This window comes from Bicyclus anynana, chromosome 22 (genome assembly GCF_947172395.1).
Source record: "Bicyclus anynana chromosome 22, ilBicAnyn1.1, whole genome shotgun sequence".
Lineage (NCBI taxonomy): Eukaryota > Metazoa > Arthropoda > Insecta > Lepidoptera > Nymphalidae > Bicyclus > Bicyclus anynana.
This window is the reverse complement of record NC_069104.1, coordinates 603597-625350: the sequence shown is the minus strand read 5'-3', so window position 1 is coordinate 625350 and position 21754 is coordinate 603597. Positions and strand designations below refer to the sequence as shown.

At 35.7% G+C, this 21754-nt stretch overlaps 1 protein-coding gene across 1 annotated transcript; it reads left to right on the top strand.

The window, feature by feature from the left end:
• The first annotated feature begins 1014 nt into the window (after window positions 1–1014).
• Window positions 1015–21697, top strand: LOC112043832 (microtubule-associated protein Jupiter). The gene is given in 4 exon segments (XM_052888518.1): window positions 1015–1124; window positions 17357–17552; window positions 17554–17705; window positions 19302–21697. Coding segments are annotated over 3 exon segments (588 nt in total). The 5' UTR covers window positions 1015–1124; window positions 17357–17376; the 3' UTR covers window positions 19562–21697.
• Window positions 21698–21754: the final 57 nt, after the last annotated feature.

Genomic DNA, 21754 nt, shown 5'->3' with positions numbered 1-21754 from the left:
TATAATAATTAGAAAAATACAAGCAGGTACCATCTCACTTTTTTAATCCTATTACAATACTACATCCAAATTTTAAAGCCAAGCGGATTTCCTGAGGCAGCATCACATTCCTTATTTACTTACTTCATTGCTTTTTTTAAGTATTGTTACAGACAGTGACAGAGTTATAGTTTTTATCAAGTTTATTTAACGTCATAAGATATATACTTTTTAGTGATAATATTTTTATGTTTAAAAATATTATCACTAAAAAAATAATATTTTTAAACAAAAATATTATTTTTTTAGTTTTTAATATTATTTTCTTAATTTAAACACAAAATTAAGAAAATAATATTAAAAACTAAAAAAATAAACACAAAATTAAGAAAAAATAACTTATTTGAATAGGCTCGATACGTGGAGGGAGAATGGTATAATTCTTTTTCTTAGGCTCGATAGCAATTGTTTGAACAACACTTACATTAATTTACGTCCAGGAATATTTTTTTTTTGTTAAGAATAAAGCTCCATTAAATATTTTATTATTTCAGCTGTAATAGCAAGCGATCTTGTAACCGTTTTCTATTTTGTATTATAAAATAAATAATTATACCTCACAACTACTGACCATAAATCTAAAAAGGTTTTGATTTCTGAACATAAAAAACTAGTAATAACTTGATTTTTGCAGATAACAAATTAATGTTGCTGGTTTATAGAAAATGCTACTAAAATATCATTATTTTTTACCAAGACAAAGTATAGTAATTTAACACCTCAATAAAATTGTTTGATTCCCAAAGTCTAAATGTCTAAAACTTTAATGAGCTCTATACTGTTGCTGTATTTGTATACTCAAATAGTCCAGAAATCATACATCAAAATTTTTAACTTTACTTTTATAATAATCTTTTTCTATTTTTTATTAAAATGTGTATATTCCGAGCCCGTAGTCCACGTAGGTTCTATACGAAATTATTATTGCTTATATTCATTTTGATATGAGTTATAGGCTCGTAGTCGTAGATTAGTAAAAATTGTACACAACATGTTGCAACACTGGATTGTAACGTCATTATCATCTTTTGCATTCATTCAACAAATCAAATTCATTCTTTCAAAAAGAAGAAGTCGCGTTGGTGGTGAGTAATTCTTATTTTCTTTTTCTAATTTCTTTATTCGCTTTACTTAGACAAAATCATTATTGTGAGCAGAGTGCAGTGTATTTTTACTTTTATATAGTTTTTGCCTATTTCTTGTGTGTCGTGTGTAGAGTTTTGTGAAAGAGTTAGCAGTGTTGGGCGAGACTTAACTTGATAGTAAGCCGTTATTTTTCAAGATTGTAAGGTCAATGTGCTCGCTTGGAGCGTTAGTATGGGCGGATTTTGCATATTTGCGCTTAAACCGCAAAATTAAGGATTTTTCTTTGGTTATAAAACGAAAAACCGTTAGGTTGTGCTATGTCCGATTTCCGTTCTGAAATCCGTTGTCAATTATGCACAGTTAGTCATAATATAATTGCGGCTTTCCAGCTCTTTGTTATAGTGTTTCGGTTTTTTTTTTGTCATACGATGGCCTCAATCCGTAGTATCTTGGTGAAAAATGAATTAAATGTTAGGTATTCTGAAAGTGAAATGTCAGATTGTAATTAACAATCGACACATTTCTACATAATAATCTAATGTCTAGGTTTATAACGTAAAACTATCTATATAGGTACAGAATTTGTTAAGTATTTACCAAATAATTTTGTTGTAAATCAACCATTTGCTAATTGTACAGCTTATCTTTTAAGATCTAAAAATTTGTTTGAAACCTATAGATTGAACATACTTATTGACTTTTTGTATAATGAATGTTACACACATCAGTTCGTGATTGATACATAATTATAGTCCATTTTCCACAATAACACTGTTTGTCAACTCATATTTTAGCAGTAGCAGTAATAGTACATATTATGAACGTCATACAGACTATTTTAGAATTTAAACTATCGTGAGTGTTATTCATATTAATTGATTATGAAACACGGCTAATCGGCAAACATAATCACGGCAACGTCATACTGACTACTGTCACTGTACCTGTGCTATCCTAAAATCACTTTAATAACCACTATCAGATGTTAAAGATAGTGAGACTGGGTTACCATGTTGACTGTAGTATGGGGGTGTAACACCACCAACTTCCCAATTTTGGGCTGAGAATTATAACTGAAACTTTTCTTTGAGCAGAGAAAAACTCATTATTTCATGTAACCTATCCATAGCTCCAATCTAGAAACTTGTTATCTGAAACCACATACAGTAACTATTGTACCAATAAGGCATTTTATTAATCGCTAATTATATTTTCATCATCACAATCATTACCAACCCATATTTGGCTCACTACTGTGCTCGAATCTCCTCTCAGAATGAGAGTGGTGGAGTGTGTTAATGGAGTGGAGTGGAGTAGTAGCAGACAGACTTTGCATTGCATTGCAATGCATTGGCAGACTTCACACATGCAGGGAATTAAAAAAATTCTCAGTTATGCAGGATTGCAGGATTCTTCACAAATTATATTTATCAAAAGTTATTTTCAGTTATTTCAGTGTGAAATCACATTGTTTCCTAAATACTGCACAAAGTGTGAATATCTTAGTTGCTAAGTAAAATTTATTTACATAATAATATATGCCAATCACTTCCCACCTAACCATATCATTGGCTACATCAATATATTACACATAAACGGAATGTAATCTCATGTTTCCATTTTGTCACCTTCACTTGCCTTATTGGCTAATATAATGGTCAGTCTAGCGTGTTTCCTTACTAAATCGTAACTTGATAGTAAAATAGCTTATTAAGTTATAGTTAGTAACTTTTACCTTATTGCTTAGCCTTTTCAGTTAGATATTGTGTGGTCCTACGATTGAATATCTAGTTCAAGCCAAAATTATGAGTTTAATGTTATAGCTTTCAGTGCACAGCAATGCTGATTGGCAGCAGAAATGCCCACATTTTCCCAGACATGTTCTGTCATAAATAGCTCTATTACTAAATATACTACACAATATAAATAAACAAAGCCAATATTATTACTCAGCATGTCATGTGGAACAGGAAAAAACAATATAATTACCTACATAATTAATAAAAGAATCTACCAGTATTGACGTATTGACGTCTGGGCTAAAAATAAATCTAATTAAAATTGGTTTAACCAGACTTATCTGGCTTAGTTGGCTTAGTGAGTTTGTCTAGGTATTTTCAGTAAATAGTGTGACTTTGCAGTTTAACCTCTGAAATATTTTAAGCTTTGATGACCCTACAGTTTGACACACCTAGTTCCCTTTCTTGTGGGTATAAGAAAATAAAGAATAGCTGGTAACTTACTGATAATGTAGGTTTGCAAATTTCGGTGAAAAGTTATTAAAATTGGTTCAGTAGATTAAGTGAGCGGGCTCATTTGATCTTAAATGTTTTACCTTGCCTGTCTTTGAAAGTTCTTGTACAGTTAGTCAGTTACCCTTGTAAATGTACATACACTATATCTAATTTAAAAAAGATTTTTATAGGGCAAACATATGTCTGCCTTTAAATATACTGAATAAATAGGGAAAATATAAAAATAAACATAAAAGAATAATTATGTAATTTGGTATCAAAAGGCTGATTGATGTTTGAATAAAAGAATTTTGATATTGATTTTCCATTTTGGTAGAGAGTAACAATGTATGATGTATGTCAGCTGTTATTATAAGCCAATCAAATAGTAATTTAGTCTCCAAATGAAAGTCCACTGTATAATAGACATGATGGTAATAAAAAACTTTAATTGTGACCATTACTTTACAGTAAGGTAATGTAAAAGTAATTTAGTAACATAAAAAAATATTTTTTCTATTCTTTCACTTGCAGCGTAGATTTTCATCGGACGAAAAACAGAGAAGGTGAACAACTTTTTACTGAGTAGTCCGATTTTCATAATTTTTAGTTTAGTTAATTATTGTTAGCTGAGGTAAAGCAAAATGATATTAATTTATCCAAAGCCAAAGATCGTGACCAGGATTGAACCTCTGTCCTCCAAAATAAAAATTTAAATGTTAGCCCGTTTTTTATAGCTCAGCTATCACTGGCTCTGCGTCTTTATGCCATGGCCGATGCGTTAAAATTTACGCCCTCCGTGGCGCAGTGGTATGCGCGGTGGAATTACAAGACGGAGGTCCTGGGTTCGATCTCCGGCTGGGCCGATTGAGGTTTTCTTAATTGGTCCAGGTCTGGCTGGTGGCAGGTTTCGGACGTGGCTAGCTACCGGCCGAAGACGTACCGCCAAGAGATTTAGCGTAGATGTCGTGTAGAAATCAAATTGGGTGTGGATTTTCATATTCCTAACAAGTTAGCCCGCTTCCATCATCCCATGGTCGAGTTATTCCCGAAAAGTGGTCCTGTCCCGAGCAGGACAGCATTTAATTTTAATTAAAAAATCGGGACGGCAACGCTGACGACATTGCTCAACAAGCTCATACAAGATTGCTTTTAGAAATCCCATGGATTCTAACATCTTCCTTAGAAGGTTGTTTCTTGAAAGAACTTGGATTTAATGTTGAGTTTCTTGTCAGCTCTTCTTACCGGATCCTGCCTTCTGAACCGATGGTAGGGTCTCTAGTCATTACAGACAGACATTTCAAAAGTGCTTATAAATTAAGCTTATTTCTAATAAATGATATTTCAATTTTAGTACATGGTCTGGCCAATTGCAATGTGTTGACTTGTAGTGGCTTTATAACAGGTAAAAACTATTTGTATTTGGTAAGAGCAGTCAGACTCATCACTTTAAGCCAACTCATGTTTTTTTTAAAAAAAAACATGAGTTGGCTTTCAGCTTTTATAAAATGAGGAAGGTCTGACCATAGCAGACTCTTAGCCCATAAATAAATAGTGTATTGATTTGATTAGCGTAATTAGTCTATGTCATTGTGTCTGTATAAGGCAGACCTGCGTTCGTAGTCCTTGTTGAATATAGTACGTATGCCACTGATTGTTTTAATATCATTCCGCCTGCCATGTTGGTGAACGCTTCCGTTTCAATATAAGTATCTATATATTTATGCTATACTGTCTGTCTGTCGCCCATAAAGCTTTTTAACACGCTTGTAACTATGTATGTAAGAAAATCAAATCTTGGGAGTCTTAATTTGACCCACTCCCGGTCTTCGATTAGGATGAAATTTTGCACACGCTCTTGAGTTCTGATGACAATACATGAGTAGCTATGAAACTCCATTACAAAACCAATATGGCGGCATCCCCAGGATGGCGTACTGGCTGTTTGAAATCCACCCCCATGATAAGGATATCAAATGAAAGGTTTTGCTAAAGTCACGTGATTTAAATCCAATATGGCGGACAGGCTATTTGAAATGCACCCCCATGATATGGGTATCAAGCGTGTTTTTTAGATTTTTAAACTATTTATGTTTTTTAAAGATATTGTTGTTGTTTGATAAAAGTAATGCCTTAGTAAGTCCAGCTTAATATTATAGAAGAGGGGATTTGTAGCTTTGACCCACCATGCTGCTATTAATAGATTTTATTAATAGAGTAGCATGATGGATATAAGCTACATCTCTCTAAGACTATTCTCTAACGGTGTTTTGTATAACTCGCAAGTGCGAGTTTCCAATACTGCTCTCTTTCTCATTCTATAGTATCGTCTTAAACAGAGAGAAATAGAGGTGAATTCGAAACTCGCACTGGCGAGTTACAAAAATCTCGTTACAGAATAGCCTAGCTGATGTCAATGGGTTTCCTTAAATGTTATTGATGGCTTGGCAAACCGATTTGGATTACTTCTTCAGATTTATTTTTTGTTTGTTTGTCTTTTTTTTTCTTTTTGTTTAGAGTAAGTTAATAATTTGCGTTATGTACCCTATGTAAGCTTGTTGTGTTTGCTTCAAGTAGACACAATTACGTGAAGATGAGAAGAAGCTATTTTTATTTTAATATATGTTAGGTTAAGTAATTGTGCCAGTTTAACAAACCAATAAAAAAAAATGGATCGATTTAAAATGAGTGGAAATATTTTCGCAATGTCTGGTAATTTTTCCATGTATTTCACTCAGTTTCACCGAGTGTATTGGACCATACAAATAATGCTATTGTTTTTCTGACCGAAACGGACACTTTCAAAAGCCGCTACTACCGCGTCGGCAATTTCTATTGAGATCGGCGTAACTAGACAACCAGGGTTTTGAATATGCAACCCTGACTGAAGTAGACGGAATCGTCTACTAAAGCTCGATGTAACGCGCGGGCCGGGGGCGTGTAGCGATGAATGAAAAACCCACGACTGATGCACATCACTTCCCCGCACGCACGGCTTCACACCCGCGCATTCTTTCCCCCCGTCGCCCGCATATCATGGGAGTGTCATCAACGAACTTGACAAGCTATACCTACCTAAGTAATGGATTAAAGGCCTGCTATAGTCAGACCTGCTCATTTTATTCACACTATCACATCACACTAATATTATAAAGGCGAAAGTTTGTGTGTGTGTAAGTATGTCTGTTCCTCCTTTACGCTTCGGCTTGGCAAACCGATTTGGCTGAAATTTTGAATGGAAATAGATTTTATTCTGGATTAACACATAGGCTACATTTTATCTCGGAAAAATCACGGCTAAGGATGATTCTACTTTAATAATGAAATCATTATTTTGTCGAAAAAAGTTTCCTACAACGTTTTACGACATTTTTTTGTAAGGTTACGCTCTCGTTCTATAGTATTAAAATATTATTATACCAATTGTTATTTATAGAAGAACGTAAAAGTTGTAGACCTAAACCATTAAAAATAATGAATACTAGTAATCATAAATGTTTCGCGAATATGATGGTGCTAGGAAACTATAAGCTGTCCGGTAGAAACTTGTAGAAAGCATAGAAAGTATCAAAAATTGACACTTCATCGCTAAAACTGTTGGCATACTGTATCGAATTCTATTTCCGTTAATTTTAGTTATTAAGTAGTTACTGACTGACTGACAAATCAACGCCCAGCCTTTTTATATTAATCCTTATACAATATAAGAAACATATTGTATAAGGTAAGGTAATTTTTCTATAGTCAGATTGAGTAGGTATTTTAAACTATGTAAACAAACAAAAACAGCTGACTCAGGTTTGCTCAACATTTTATCATTATTTACGAATATTATCATGAAATAAAACTTCCTGTGGTAAACAAATATTTTTTTTAATTTTATATTCCTATATAATATATCCTGTTATTTATCAAACAGATAATGCTTCACTTATATTAAGGGTTCCGTAGGCAATAAAGAACTCTTATAGTTTTGTTTCTTTATTATGTAGAAGCAAGCATAAGGTTTCCTCGACATATTTAAACACATTAATCAAAACGGTTTTCTCGGAGGACGATAAGGGTGATTGATTCGTACGTTTCTTTTTTGGTGACGGAAACAATAGCAACGCGGAATAACTGCTCCGGCTAGTTCCAGGCTCCGGTTCACTAATTTTCGTACTAAACTAAATAAAATTAATTAATTAAACTGATAAAAAACCCGACTGCATAAATGATAAAAAAACTGAAAAGAAAAAAAAGCTCAGTCCAGAAGTGTAGAAAACAATTAGAAAACAGTCGGGACCTATTATATTGAATAGAATGATTTTCGTCTACATTTTTTATTAGGTCCCGACTTTAGTTTGATCAATTTTTATATCATTTATGCCGGGTTTTTGTATTTGTTTAATTAATTAATTTATTTCACACTTTTTAGTTACGATAGATGGTGAATTTCGGATTTATTGGTTACGTTTGTTACAAAGTACGATAATGTATACCTAAGTCCAACTGAAATTAAGTAAATATTCAAAAAATCTACGCAACCCTCGGTGGCCGAATCCGACTCGCACTTGTCCGATTTTTATAATCAATATATTTCTTTTAGTCTATTTTAGGTGTTTTATGACTACACTTCATAAACCTCGCACCTTATAGTCGTCCGCCTCGCGTATTATGTATAGACTTAATTAATATTAGAATTAATAAATAACGTTTTCCTAATTGTAGTTTTTTTAACATGGCCATGATATACTATTTTGAAATTCTCACAAAAATCCCTTGAATTTGATTCGCATGTTGCAATATTCACAAAAAAAAAACTTCACCCCGATTCTATAGCGTCTCACAGTCGTCTTGTTGGTTTTTTTTTTCTAATTTCACCTATCTAAGAACACTTGGGTTATTAAAACAAATCTAACGTTATCTGAATTACGTAAATCCGTTCAACGGTTTGGAAGATATGAGGTAATAAAGAATATTACATACATACATACAAGATACGCGCGAAAAACATAACCCTTCTTGCAGTCGGGTAAAAACAGTAAACAAACAACAAATAAACCATAATTAACAATAACAACGAAACGAGAACAAAACGAAATAACAAAAATTACAAGGGAAGAAAATACGCACGACAGACTGGATTTAGTTAACGAATCATTAACGAATACTGATATATAAGTAGGAGTATTAGTCATAGACAGCAAATAAAGTAGTGTTCTGTGCTGTGAAGTGTGAACTGTCAAATGTCAATCTTCTTTCACTTATTAATACAAAATCAAAAAAAATATCATAGTATATGGTAATTCTGCAATAAATGAAAGGTTAAATTCACATTAAAATAAAATAAATCATCGTTTTAATTACAACTTCTTTCTTCTTTTGATATGAAAATACGACATTTATAAAATAATTAAAGTTATAATTTAATTTTATAAATGCACATTTAATACCCATAAAACTCAATATCTTTATTTTTCATAATGGTTTGTGACTCATGTCTGCTTGGGTTCTTTTTATGTCGTTTGTATTGTTTTTGTGCAAACTCTATATATTTAACATAGAGGAATTAGAAATGGAAATGGATCGCACCCAAATGCAGCAACAAAATTGTCTGTCGTTTTTTGAAGGGTACGAGGTAAACTCAGTCATCGATAATATTTAACAAAAATAAATAATAAAATATTTAATAAGAATAATATAATCTGTACACAGAATATTAAATTAATGGATCGATGTTTTGCTGTTTGTTCGTTCGTTAGAAGAATAGTATCTATTTTTCTTTTAGATATTGTTTTTATTACAAATTTATTATTTATTATAATTATGTTTTTGATGACCTCCGTGGCGCAGTGGTATGCGCGGTGGATTTACAAGAAGGAGGTCCTGGGTTGGATTCCCGACTGGGCTGATTGAGGTTTTCTTAATTGGACCAGGTCTGGCTGGTGGAAGGCTTCGGCCGTGGCTAGTTACCACCCTACCGGCAAAGACGTACCGCCGAGCGATTTAGCGTTCCGGTACGATGCCGTAACCGAAAGGGGTGTGGATTTTCATCCTCCTCCTTACAAGTTAGCCCGCTTCCATCTAAGACTACATCATCACTTACCATCAGGTGAGATTGTAGTCAAGGGAAACTTGTAAACAATAAAAAAAAAAATCTTAGATTGCATCATCGCTTACCATCAGGTGAAACTGAAATCGAACGTCACTTCATCTTTTAGTGAATTAGAAGTTGTTGACCATTTTTCATGCCATTGAACTACTTACTACACAAACCGGAATGATTAGGGAGTTTTTTCAGTCGACGAAAACGATTACAACAATGAAACATCGATACGATATAAGTATACACGCGTTAGATCGTTGATTGATTGACAGAGAGGTAACGTCTTGCGAGGCAGGTCCTTCTATAATTAGTCCAAGATAATTAATTAATTGTATGTGAATCCGGGCTCAAAAGGGCTAGAACCCAGAGCCGTAAAGCTTATTATTAAAAATAAAATGTATGTGAATCGAAACGAAAAGTGTCGCCTAAAAGAACCTTTTTGAGTAGTGATATTGTTGTGTAAAAAGCCTAAAGTTGCGGACTATAGTAAGGCTAAAGCGATCTAAAAGATACATATTAGTTACCCTAAGTTAGTTGTAACCTAAGAGACACATTAAGATGATATTTTTGGAAAAATTTTTAAAGAATGAGGAAGAACTATCAAACTTTATTAGGAAGTTAGAAGGGTCAGCGATTTATTTGTTACTAGCTGACGCCGCTCGGATTCACGTGTGGTTTTCGTTCCCGTAGGAATATGGAGATAATATACAGCCTATAACCTTCCTTGATAAATAGGCTATCTGAGACTGAAAGAATTTTTCAAATCGGACCAGTAGTTCCTGAGATTAGCGCGTTCAATCAAACAAACAAACAAACTCTTCTGCTTTATAATATTAGTATAGATTATTGTTTGTGACGCTTTCACATCTAAACCTTAAACCGATTTTAAGTTTAATTCTTCCACTAATTGTAAGTTACATTACCAGCGAGTAATAGGCTATCCCCGTATTCTGACGGGAACGGGTAAAGGCAGGTAAAACCTCCTAAACCCGCGTTAATTGATTTCTACCTGGCATCATTACTAATTGCAAAGCCGGTGACTGGTGAGGTAGTGACTAGCCACGGCCGAAGTCTTTTCTATGCAGTAAACTGTATAGGTAGACCCGAGATAACTGAGATAGATATATCGGCCTCCGTGGCGCGGTGGACTTATATGATGTAGGGCCTGAGTTCGATCCCCGACTGGGCTGATTGAGGTTTTCTTAATTGGTCTAGCTGGTGGGAGGCTTCGGCTGTAGCTAGTTACCGCCCAGGCAAAGACGTACCGCCAAACGATTTACAGTTCTGGTACGATGTCGTGTAGGAACCGAAAGGGGTATGGATTTTTTATCCTACTTCTAACAAGTTAGTCCGCTTCCATCTTAGTTTGCATCATCACCATCAAGTGAGATTGTGGTAAAGGACTAGCTGGTAAAAAAAAAACTCTTGAAGGAATAAAGACATAGTCGATGAATAGTTCTATTTTTTGTTGCGATGGAAAGCAAATTCAATCGCTTTCAGAAATGATAACCACCAAACTTTATTTGCCATCGCGGACCATATTGTAGATCTACTAAAAGAGCAATATACCACAATGCATTGTTCTCTCATCTTGAAGGGATAAAGTGTTTTTGATGAAAGCTCCCTGATGGCTTCACTTTTTCGTTAGTTGCCCATTCAAATCGATATACATATATATTTTATGTCTACTACATACGATAAGATCGCCCGATGACTCGGTAGATAATGCGCTTACTATAGTCACCTTTGTATTTATCACATTAGTAATTTAGTCAGGAAATGGATTACCGCGGTGACGAATGTCTCGTGGCTCGGGAAATATAATCAAACTAATGCAAATTACTCACCCTAACGAGAACTGTTTTGCTATTTTGCTGACTCAACCTCGTTGCTGTAATAATTTTCTTGTCCTACTGTGACTAAAGCGAGTTCTGTTTACGTTATGCATAACAAAATAATAATTTACTTTTTACGTCTTTAGCTTATGGAAAAACATACCTACGAGTAGGTATGCTTTCCAGCGTATGTAGGCATATGTAGGCCTCAGGCTAAACAGAGCCTATTTAAACTGCAAGAGTGCAAGGCACATTGCCACTTTCGTTTGCAATTTTTTTATTCACGTTCACAAATCGCTATTGTTCAAATTTTAGAATTTTGAGGTTTGAATCCTTAGACTAATAATTTATAGACCTGCAACACCTAACAATATTTCACTCCAAAGCCACTTCTGTGATTACGTGAGCGTAAAAATTAAGCTAATTTCACTCGCCGACACGCACACAAGCGTACTTATCGTTGCGATGCGTCAAGGGCTCCCATTTCGGGGCACATAATCCTGCGACTACATACTATCTATGTGTTATAAATCTATGTTTAAATCCTAATTTGTGTTTTTGTTCTATTGAGGTTACAAATAAATTTTTGATAACTACGTTCGAAGTACTCTCTCTTTTGTAGATACTAAAGTGTTTTTCAGATTCCATGGGTACTGTGACAGTTGCCTTATGACGTTGATAATACGTACTATTATCGTGAATCGCGGCAAACTTTCAAGAGTAAAACGAACTGTCACCTTACCTATGCTATCTGGAAAACACTATAAACATTACCCTTCTTCTGACGCAGTCGGGTAAAAAATGCTATTAATCATGAAATGACTTGATTGAATAGATGTAACGGTCGTCCATATTAATACGGCACCAGCGATGGTTAGCCAGAGATTATCATAGCATCAATACATCTACAGTTATGTCTGTGTATCGTGGACATTAACATCTGGCGCGAGAACAACTGCTCTGTGTTTTTTGTTCGCTTTTTAATGGAACACCTTTTATTTCAGACGTTTCTGCTTGGTTCTTGTTTTTTTTTTGCATCTTTCGAAACAAATAATAGCGTTTTTTGTCAATTTTTGTTTTCAAACTTCGTAAACAAAAGATCGGTATTTTTAGAGTTCCGTATTCCGTTTTAAAAAAGCTTGGTGTTAAACTGTATTATACGACTGTGTGCTCAGTTTTAAATGAGTTTGTAAAATGGTGATAAATAAAAAAAAATAAACCTTGGCTGAGTTTGCTCTTCTCGGACCAAGGCGCGTTTGGGACCCTCGTAACTTTAATTTTAAGTTTTCGAATAATTATTATCACCATTATCTTATGTTTAATATACATATATAATATACCTGAGCTTGAATTTTGACTTTGAATGAGGAATTATAGTTTTGCCAAGTCCGTTTGTCCGTCTGCGGTTTTCGAGAGACTCGAGATTTGTACCTAGTATTTTTACTCTACACAAACTGAGATATTTATGGGAAATGCGTAGGAATCCTCACTTGTGCCATTCCTATCTATTCTAAGTTTCATAGTTTTTTTCTGTGTAAACTACATAAAACTCGGTATGTTGTATGACAATGTCTGTTAGGTCAGCTAGAATAAATATAATATAATGGGTGTCATATCAGATAAGTTACTACACAGAACGTAACGCCAACCATACACGGTCAAGTGTGCCTTCAAGTCTGCAGCGTACTTACTGGTGTGGGCAGCGAAAACTATCGAAACCCATATATAACCATAAAGTTTCGACATTTATTTATAACTGCTTACAACCCTAAGTGCTAGGCTTTGCAACCCTTAGTTTATTTTTACTATACTACACTTTGTATATAAATAAAGTAAGTGCGCTGCTTACTGAACGGCACACTTGATAGTGTGTGGCTGGCGTTACTTCACCCCCGCGCCGTTATCTCGTGTTATCACCTTTCTCCTGGAAAGCGCCGGCCCGTTGTGATAGCGATAAGTTGTGGCCCATATAATGCTGGTCCTTGTCAATAAAACATTAGAACATATTTCTTTATATAGTGGTCAAAGACCCATGTTATCGCTAAGCATTCGCCATTATAAAAGAGCTGAAAGATTTTTTTGTCCATACTTCTACCTAGTGCACTTCATAGATACAAATAGCACTGTCTACCTTTGGGACTCAATACAAATGTATGTTGCACCAGACAATGCCTAGTTAGACAAGGGATTTTCCAATTTTTACTTGTAGTGCATACCCTAGTTAGAAATCTTATGCACGCCACTGCTTCTACCATAGGTAAATGGGTTAGGCAACAGAATTTGGATCATTGCTTTGGAACGTAGAAGGTCCTGACTTTCAATCTTTAAATTTCAATAAAGCGTATCTTTTTTTCATTTTCTTGGGAATAGTATGAGAAATGATACCATCGGTCCACATACTGTTTTGTCTTAGTTAATTTAACTTTAATGCTTTAAAGCTGCCTGTCAAAGAATTGCCACTAAGCAAGGTAAGGTTTTTGACTTAGACATTATTTCTCATAATCATCTCATAATATTATTCCGAAGACGCTTCAAATCGCGAAAATCTTTAAAATTTCTTGTCAAACTTTACTTTTTTTGTCAAACAGTGTTTGACAGATACACAAAAAGCTATAGCTTGGCAAGTTTGTTGATGTCACTTCCATCATATGTGGGCAACGCAAAGGACTGCGCGGGTGTGAAGTCGTGCGCGCGGTCCATCGGGACTGTTACGAATTTTCCAAGCTATACTCGTGTATATCAAAGTGCTCTAAGCGGTCAGATAAAATAATTTTAATTGGAACCTAAGTATTAAGACAAGTGGCGTACTCATAAAATAGTAGTTAAAACTTAAAGAGTATCGAAGCTTGATTGTTGTAGGACTATGCCGATACTTGATTTTATTTTTATCTCCTCTTGATCTTTTATGTTGTTTTTAGTTAGGAGCGCTCGTATGCGGGGCTTAAAAGCTCATGTTGATGTTGTACTTTTATAATTAAACTAGTACTGTATCAACAGATGATTTTTGGAAGCGCTAGTTAAAATAGATTACCGAATAATAATATACAATTTTGAATTAATTAATTATTATTGAATAAATACTTTCTTCTACTACAATAATTTTAAACGTTAGTACTTCCATCGAACCCCATCCTTCAAAGTGTGAATAAAATGAATTTTATTCAAATTTTCACATTCAAAGAACAAATACTTACGAAGTTGCCCTGCCATTTCCATTCAAACTACAAAATAGACAAATTCCTTTCTATTTAGTAGAATGAATCTGAATATAGTACTTACTCGTATGATTTAATTAGTCAATTATTATCCATTCACACTCTCATTCGTATGTAAATTACAAGTCTTTAGACTTTGCTATCCCTAACCATGTTTTACTTAATTATTTTTTCAATAAAGTACTTAGTAAATGACACTGACGTACTTCGATTTCACATTACGTGGGGGTTGTCACCCTTCCTCGGTAAAGTAATGGGTGCAAAAAACCCATGTCGGTGTTATTACAATCCATATGTCGGGGTTTGTGGGTTTGCGCGCGGTGCAATGCACCTGTCGATGTATTGGACAGGTGTGTTAGGGTGACCATGCGTAGGGCTATTCGCGGATGCGTCTCTATTGTATACTCTTTTTTTGGCTTTTTGGTTGGTGGAAGACTTCGACCGTGGCTAGTTACCACCCTACTGGCAAAGGCGTACCGCCAAGCGGTACGATGTCGTGTAGAAACCGAAATGGATGTGGATTTTTATCATCCTCCTAACAAATTAGTTCCATCTTAGATTGCATCATCACTTACCGTCAGGTGAGATTGTAATTATGGGCTAACTTATAAAGAAAAAAAATACTCTTTGTGTGGTCCACTGACTGACTGAAGCTCAAGTGAAATTGTGTTTACAAAGTTCCTGATTTAGTACATTCATTTTACAATACGTTGTCAGTTACAACACGTAATGTAAAGTTAGTGGTAGGTTAATATAAATCTATAGAAAAGAATGATCATTTCATTTCGAATATTTAAAAATTACACACTACATAGTTTCAAAAATTACGCAATGAAGTTAAACGTGAAAGTTTTAGTTTTCTTTCAATCCCGTTCTACTGTTTCTGAAAAATGGAGTGCAACATATTTCCCGTATTTATGGTTATCGCTTAAAAGCGAACTAATCGAACCAAGACCAGCTCTACCTTAGTTTTCTTAATTTATGCGAATTAAGTACCTAGTAAAAATTAAAAAGGTGACGTTATAGGAAGTATTAAAGGCCGTGTTCATTGAAGCAGATCGATCTGTTGTTCACGGCAGACGGCCGGCCCATTGTCTTAGACTCGTACATATGCCTGATACATTGTCGCTATTAAACTGTCTAGACAATATGGAATTGTATGCTTTTTGTCTACACGTTTGTGCTTATGACTCACACGTTTCTAATTCAGAGTAAGTTGACAACAATTAGATCATTTGATATATTTTAGTCTAATCAACCATTAAAACAAACGAACCTTCTAAAAATCTTAGGTACTAACTTCAAAACTGAAGCTTTAAGAATGCACATCCCTATGCATTGTAAAGGCTTTCTTTTGGTATTACAGCTTTTTGTACGAAGCTCAAATTCAAGTTCGTTAGTTTCAAGTAAGCCATTAAACAAGCAGTTTGAAACGTCAAGTTTGACTATTGAAAGCGGCTCCACGGCTCGTCCGGTGAAATATTACCACTACGCTTATTTATATATTCTACTGCCAAGCAGCATTGCTGTGTTATGGTCTGAACAGAGCAAGAACTTTAGACAGCACAGGTTTAACACCTCAGGTTGATTCACTCTGGACAGTACGGGACGTTATTTATGCCGTGTGAATTGTAACGTCTGTAGTCGATGGTTTTTCATTTTCATCAAATGAGACATCTGTTTAAAAAGCATGACTCATAAGTTACTTACGTTACGTTAATCCTCACTTGTAGTTATACTGGAAAGAGTGTGCTACTGTTAAAATCAGAATTGAAAAACCGATGGGGGCAACTATCCACCCTCTTTAATATGACGCGAGTATATTAAAGTGGGATCACATTAAAGCCGTCCTACCGCAGCAGGGATCGTGACACAATTTACTTCAAGCGCCAAGTAGCATTGATGCGTTCCAATTTAATTTAATATATTTTTTACCTGCGACCATAGATAGTATTTTGTTTCCTTGTTAAGTTTATTCAGGACTTCTCCCATACCGTTCATGGTCACCCTACAGACCCTCCCGGCTAACTAATTGGCAGGATCAATATGAGGCGTCTGTTTTTGAGTTACGTATGTCTGTGTGTATGGGAAAGGCTGAGTGGTTTTGTGGTTTGTGTAATGTATTAGTCAAATTACATTTAAGCTAGATGTAGGGATCATGATTCATTAAACGGCTGCGTGGCGCAGTGGGCAGTGACCCTGCTTTCTGTATCCACGATTCCACGGCTCGATTCCCACGGCATAGGTTCGATTCCCATGATTGGAAGATATTTGTGTGATGAGGTGTTTTCCAGTGCCTTGGGTGTATTTAAACATGATATACCTACGTATTTATATTTAGATTACCCAGACTAATTAACATAAGACCTGCCTCCCTAGGCGTTACCCCTCTGTGTATATGATCACGATCTAACGTGTTTTTATAAACTGCGTCTATAGAATCGATGTTTCATTGTGTTAAAATTACACTTGTGTGTATTACGATTTAAATTTATAGTTGTGTGTAGTATAAAGAGACAGGATATACGTATTGGTGTTAAATATTTTCGATGTGTTTGAGTTTACCTCGCCCCCCTCAAAAAACGACAGACAATTTTGTTGGTGAATTTGAGTGTTATACAAGTTCAAAGGTAATTGGTCTGTGGTCGCCTAGATACGATAAAAGTTTCGTCATTGTCGAAACTGAAAATTGTAGAGTCAATATCTGAGGATGCTCTTTTCCGGAGTTAATATACTACAGTTCGTTTCACTCTTAAAGTTTGCCGCGATTCACGATAATAGTACGTATTATGAACGTCATACAGGCGATTGTCACAAAAATACTTTAAAAAATGCAATGTACATTTTTTTAATTTCCAGATTAATATTAACACTCAAGAATGACTTCCACATCGTTCAACGTTGGCATCAACGACGGCACGCGGCTGTCGAGCCGGGTGCTGCGCCCCCCGGGCGGCGGACACACCGACATCTTCGGCGGGGAGCCCGAGCCGCCGCGCGCGGGCGGGCGCCGCCCCGCGCCTGCCGCCCTCGCCAACATGGCGCACGGTATGTGACAGAGATATGTACAACGACGGCACGCGGCTGTCGAGCCGGGTGCTGCGCCCCCCGGGCGGCGGACACACCGACATCTTCGGCGGGGAGCCCGAGCCGCCGCGCGCGGGCGGGCGCCGCCCCGCGCCTGCCGCCCTCGCCAACATGGCGCACGGTATGTGACAGAGATATGTACAACCTGCGGACGCCTGCGACTGCGCCCTCCCTATGACCTCTTCCGGCCCTGTAGCAAAATCCGTTAAGCTGGTTTTAGAGTCACGCTGACAAGACGCTGGACTCCTAGGGATGTTTGAACTCCTGGAGAGCGTTTCAGAATAACACGTAGCTATCAGCGTGTGCAGTGGTCGGCGCGCTACGTGCTGAGCTGTCAGCGCCGACGGACAGCGTCCGGTTAGCGTGACTCTAAAACCAGCCTTAGCGGACGTCTACACTCTATCTACTTTCCTGCCAAATTTCATCTTTTTATGTCAAGCTGTTCTACACCTACCCTTGGCTTTTATATGAATATTTACATTAGATACCCCAAGCAGTTTCGGACCAATCATGATTATCATTCTATTGACCTACTAGTCTTTCCGGCCTCTCCTTATAAAAGAAAGGATTTGGAGCTTTCATTCGCTTATCGTTGGCAAGTGACGAATATCTTAGCATTTCAAGGATTCACCGTGCGGGTACCGGGCCATCGCGCATCCAAAACTCCGAGCAGAGTCCTGAATTTGTGACAACAGGATGTATGGTTAAGGAATTCCTTGACGATCGATCAACACTCTCCGTTCTCTGCTCGTGTTGTTCTCCCTGTCTAGCCAAATTTAGTAAGATCCTATTAGAGCAGTTTTGGATACTCGTTCTAATACAGAACTAGCTGCACTTCTTGAGAGGCCAAGGTTTTTAGCAAGTTATAAAGAGATTTTGCTGGTAATTCTCTCGCACCTACTTCTACGGCGTACAGACTAACTACATAGCCATTTTTAGTTAGTTAATTTGTTGGGTCATAATATTTATTCAATTTTATATTGTGGTCCTTCAGAATGTTAGTCTCCCACGCCAAGCCTAGTAAGCTCTACAAGTACTATTCTCTTTGTTTGTTTGGACAAAAGGAAAATTTCTGGTCTAGATCTCGAAATAGCGACATCCGCTGGGATTTTATAATGTTTCTCATACTTATCCATTAACAAAGTCCAATTAGGTGCAGAACCTAGGATATTAATAACGTCGTCCCGACAAAATTTTGGCTGCATCATCAAATGAAAATTGAAATCAATAAAAAATTTAATCTTTAGCTGTCTCTCTTATTTTTACTTCTAGATATTATTACTTCTATTATAGGTAATCTATTACTTCAATCTCTCGGATGCGACTGCAGACCGGTTTTACTTTGGTAACTACTTTAAAGCCTTAGATACGCGCCAAGAAATAACGAAATAATTTTTCATACATATCGCTTGCTCTTTCGGTGCGATGGAATGAAATTGTGAGACGTATGTTGCAAAATTATATTATTTCTTGGCGCGCACTTTATAGGAAGAAATCAGGAATTATTTTACCTATACATATATTCTTGAATTTGTTCAACATAAAATTAATATACCCTATTGGGTCATCTATCACTATTTATTTCTAAAAATACAATATATCCCTTAAAAAGTATTGTCACAACACATTAGAAATTCTCAAATGTATGGGGAACTTGCAATATAATACTTTGAAGCAACACACACCGGTATTTAATTTACCCCCTATCGTATTACAGGTCAAGGGGAACTGCCGGCGAAGCCTACAAACGGCGCCGACGCCCCGAGCCAAAACGGACAGGCCAGTGAACCGGCCACCCCTCAAGTGACCCCTCAAGTAACCCCTCAAGTAACCCCTGAAGTTACCCCTACTTCTCCTCCAACAATCGAAGTGAAAAATGATATCCCCAAAGCCGTCACCCCTACAGAACCCTCGAAGCCTGATGCCCCTAAACGCGTGAGAGTACCCCCGGGTGGATTTTCCTCAGGACTCTGGTAAGGGACCAGTATTAAGATTGTTTGGGACCAGATTTTCTGTTGACATTTCGTTTGGTGCTCAGTGCATTAATATGTATACATTTATAGTTGATGTCTTTTTATTGTTATAATCTAATTGAGTGTGTTACATATACTTACTAACATAATATTATGTTTTGAAAATGCTCTCTATAGTCACGAGTGTTATATTGTGAAAATTGTTTCGTGAAATCCAGGCATGCATTTAACCTGAAAATTTAAACAAAAACACTAGGGAAATTTGATTTGAAATTTCTTTGATTTACAGTAAATAGACAGAATCAGATTGTACATCATTGGTTTAAGTGATTACCGTTACTGTCCAATATTATATGAAAACCAAAATAAAATACTGTGGGACAAAAAATGATCAATATCAATGATATTGTATAATAGATATGTAACCGTCATTAAACTTGCTGTAAAATGCAGTTTTGTGATTAGTTACATTTCACTACATTGCTAGTGCAGTGCATTCCACTGATGGCCAGACAGCTTATCGTAATCGATGCCTCAGTTATTGCGTGCTAGTAGCGTATATATCTCTTAAAATATCATAATATAAATTATATCGTAGCCGAAAATATACAGTGTTTCTTGTGTGTACACATATTAATGTGCTAGTTTGCGTTGTAACTGGTCCCTGGCTATATTGGCATGGGTTTGCTTAGCCAGTCTATAACACAGGCTAGAGTTAAAAGATAGAGCAATCAATATGTATATTGAAAACGTTGTCAGTTGTATATTTGTTGTGGAAATTAGAGCAGATGAGTAGAAATTTATTAGTCAAAATCTTCACTAAAATTGTGGCACAAGTCTGGACGAATATATTACTCTCTGTAACTAACTACATAGGCTACAATATACAACACCGCGATAAGACAATGTCGCAACTTATGAAGTCAAAAACTCGTATGCCATTATTTTTTATTGAATATTCTAGAAATATAGCAAAGGCTGACAGCTTTTATGCCTCTGCAGCAGCTAGCATGCCTTTAAGGGATTGGGTAATAATCGGCTTCATACGACAGTTCTTTATTCTGTCTATCTTTTACTTCTAGTCTGTGGTAATTTGTAATTTTAATTCCTCGCAAAAGGTATTTTACATTTTTCATATTTACTCTAAATATTGTATTTCTTCTGTATATTTATTTTACGCAATTTTAAAGAAAGACTAATATTATTTTAATTAATGAACATGTATTCGTCACACGGTTTCGCTTGTGTCAAAGGCATTTTGCAGCCAAAATAAAGGACTTTGATATTTGGTCACAAAGTAGGTTTTACGAATTTTTCTAGTTAAGCTTTATAAAGTTTTTGTGTGGGAGATGCGAGTTTAACAGGCTGGAGGGTAGGAAGACAAATATTACTTGCTAATGCTCTTCTTTCGTATTGTTGGGGTAAACGTTAGTCTGTGTACACTTGGCTTGTTGAAAGTATGTTTCCATCTTTATATTAGTTCTAAAGGCCAGTGCATATCAGGCTACAAGGGAAGAGTTTGTCGTTTAATTTTCGACATTATTTCAACGAAAACAATGTCAAAAATAGTTTGACAGTAACAATTGCTACGTTGCGTGTCGCCATGTATGCGTCGGCCTTTAGACTTTGTCTTTTGGGGACTTTGGGGACATTTTTACCGGTCCATAGAAAATCTGGTTATCAATATTTTTTCATAAGTTCATAATTTATTTTGTAACATGTGAAACTTCAACATAAAATTCAATTATTTTAACTGCACATGATGAAGAGTTATATTATGTTTTTTGTCAATAGTACACAAGCACAAGTATTTATTTATTCACGAATGATGATAAATAATGTTATTAATTATTATTTCTGTCTGAAAAGAAAAGAATATCCCAAAATTTGATGGAATGGATGGTATGGAAGCTTGTAAAATTGTGATTTTATGTGGCATTGGATTTAAAATCTGCTCGTAAGGACGACTGACATATTGTGCCTACTGTAAAAGTACTTAATGTGTAATAGTTTGCGAATTTTTATTATTATTGAACATAATGTATTTAGGTTTTTGTATGCCTGCGCAGGCAAACGCAATTATATATTAAATAATAATGATAATTGTATTTTTATATGAATTAAAATGCAATAAACATTACTTGGGTGTTTTATTTTTTGATACCTATTTGTAGTGTCTTTTTTACAAAACTAGCTG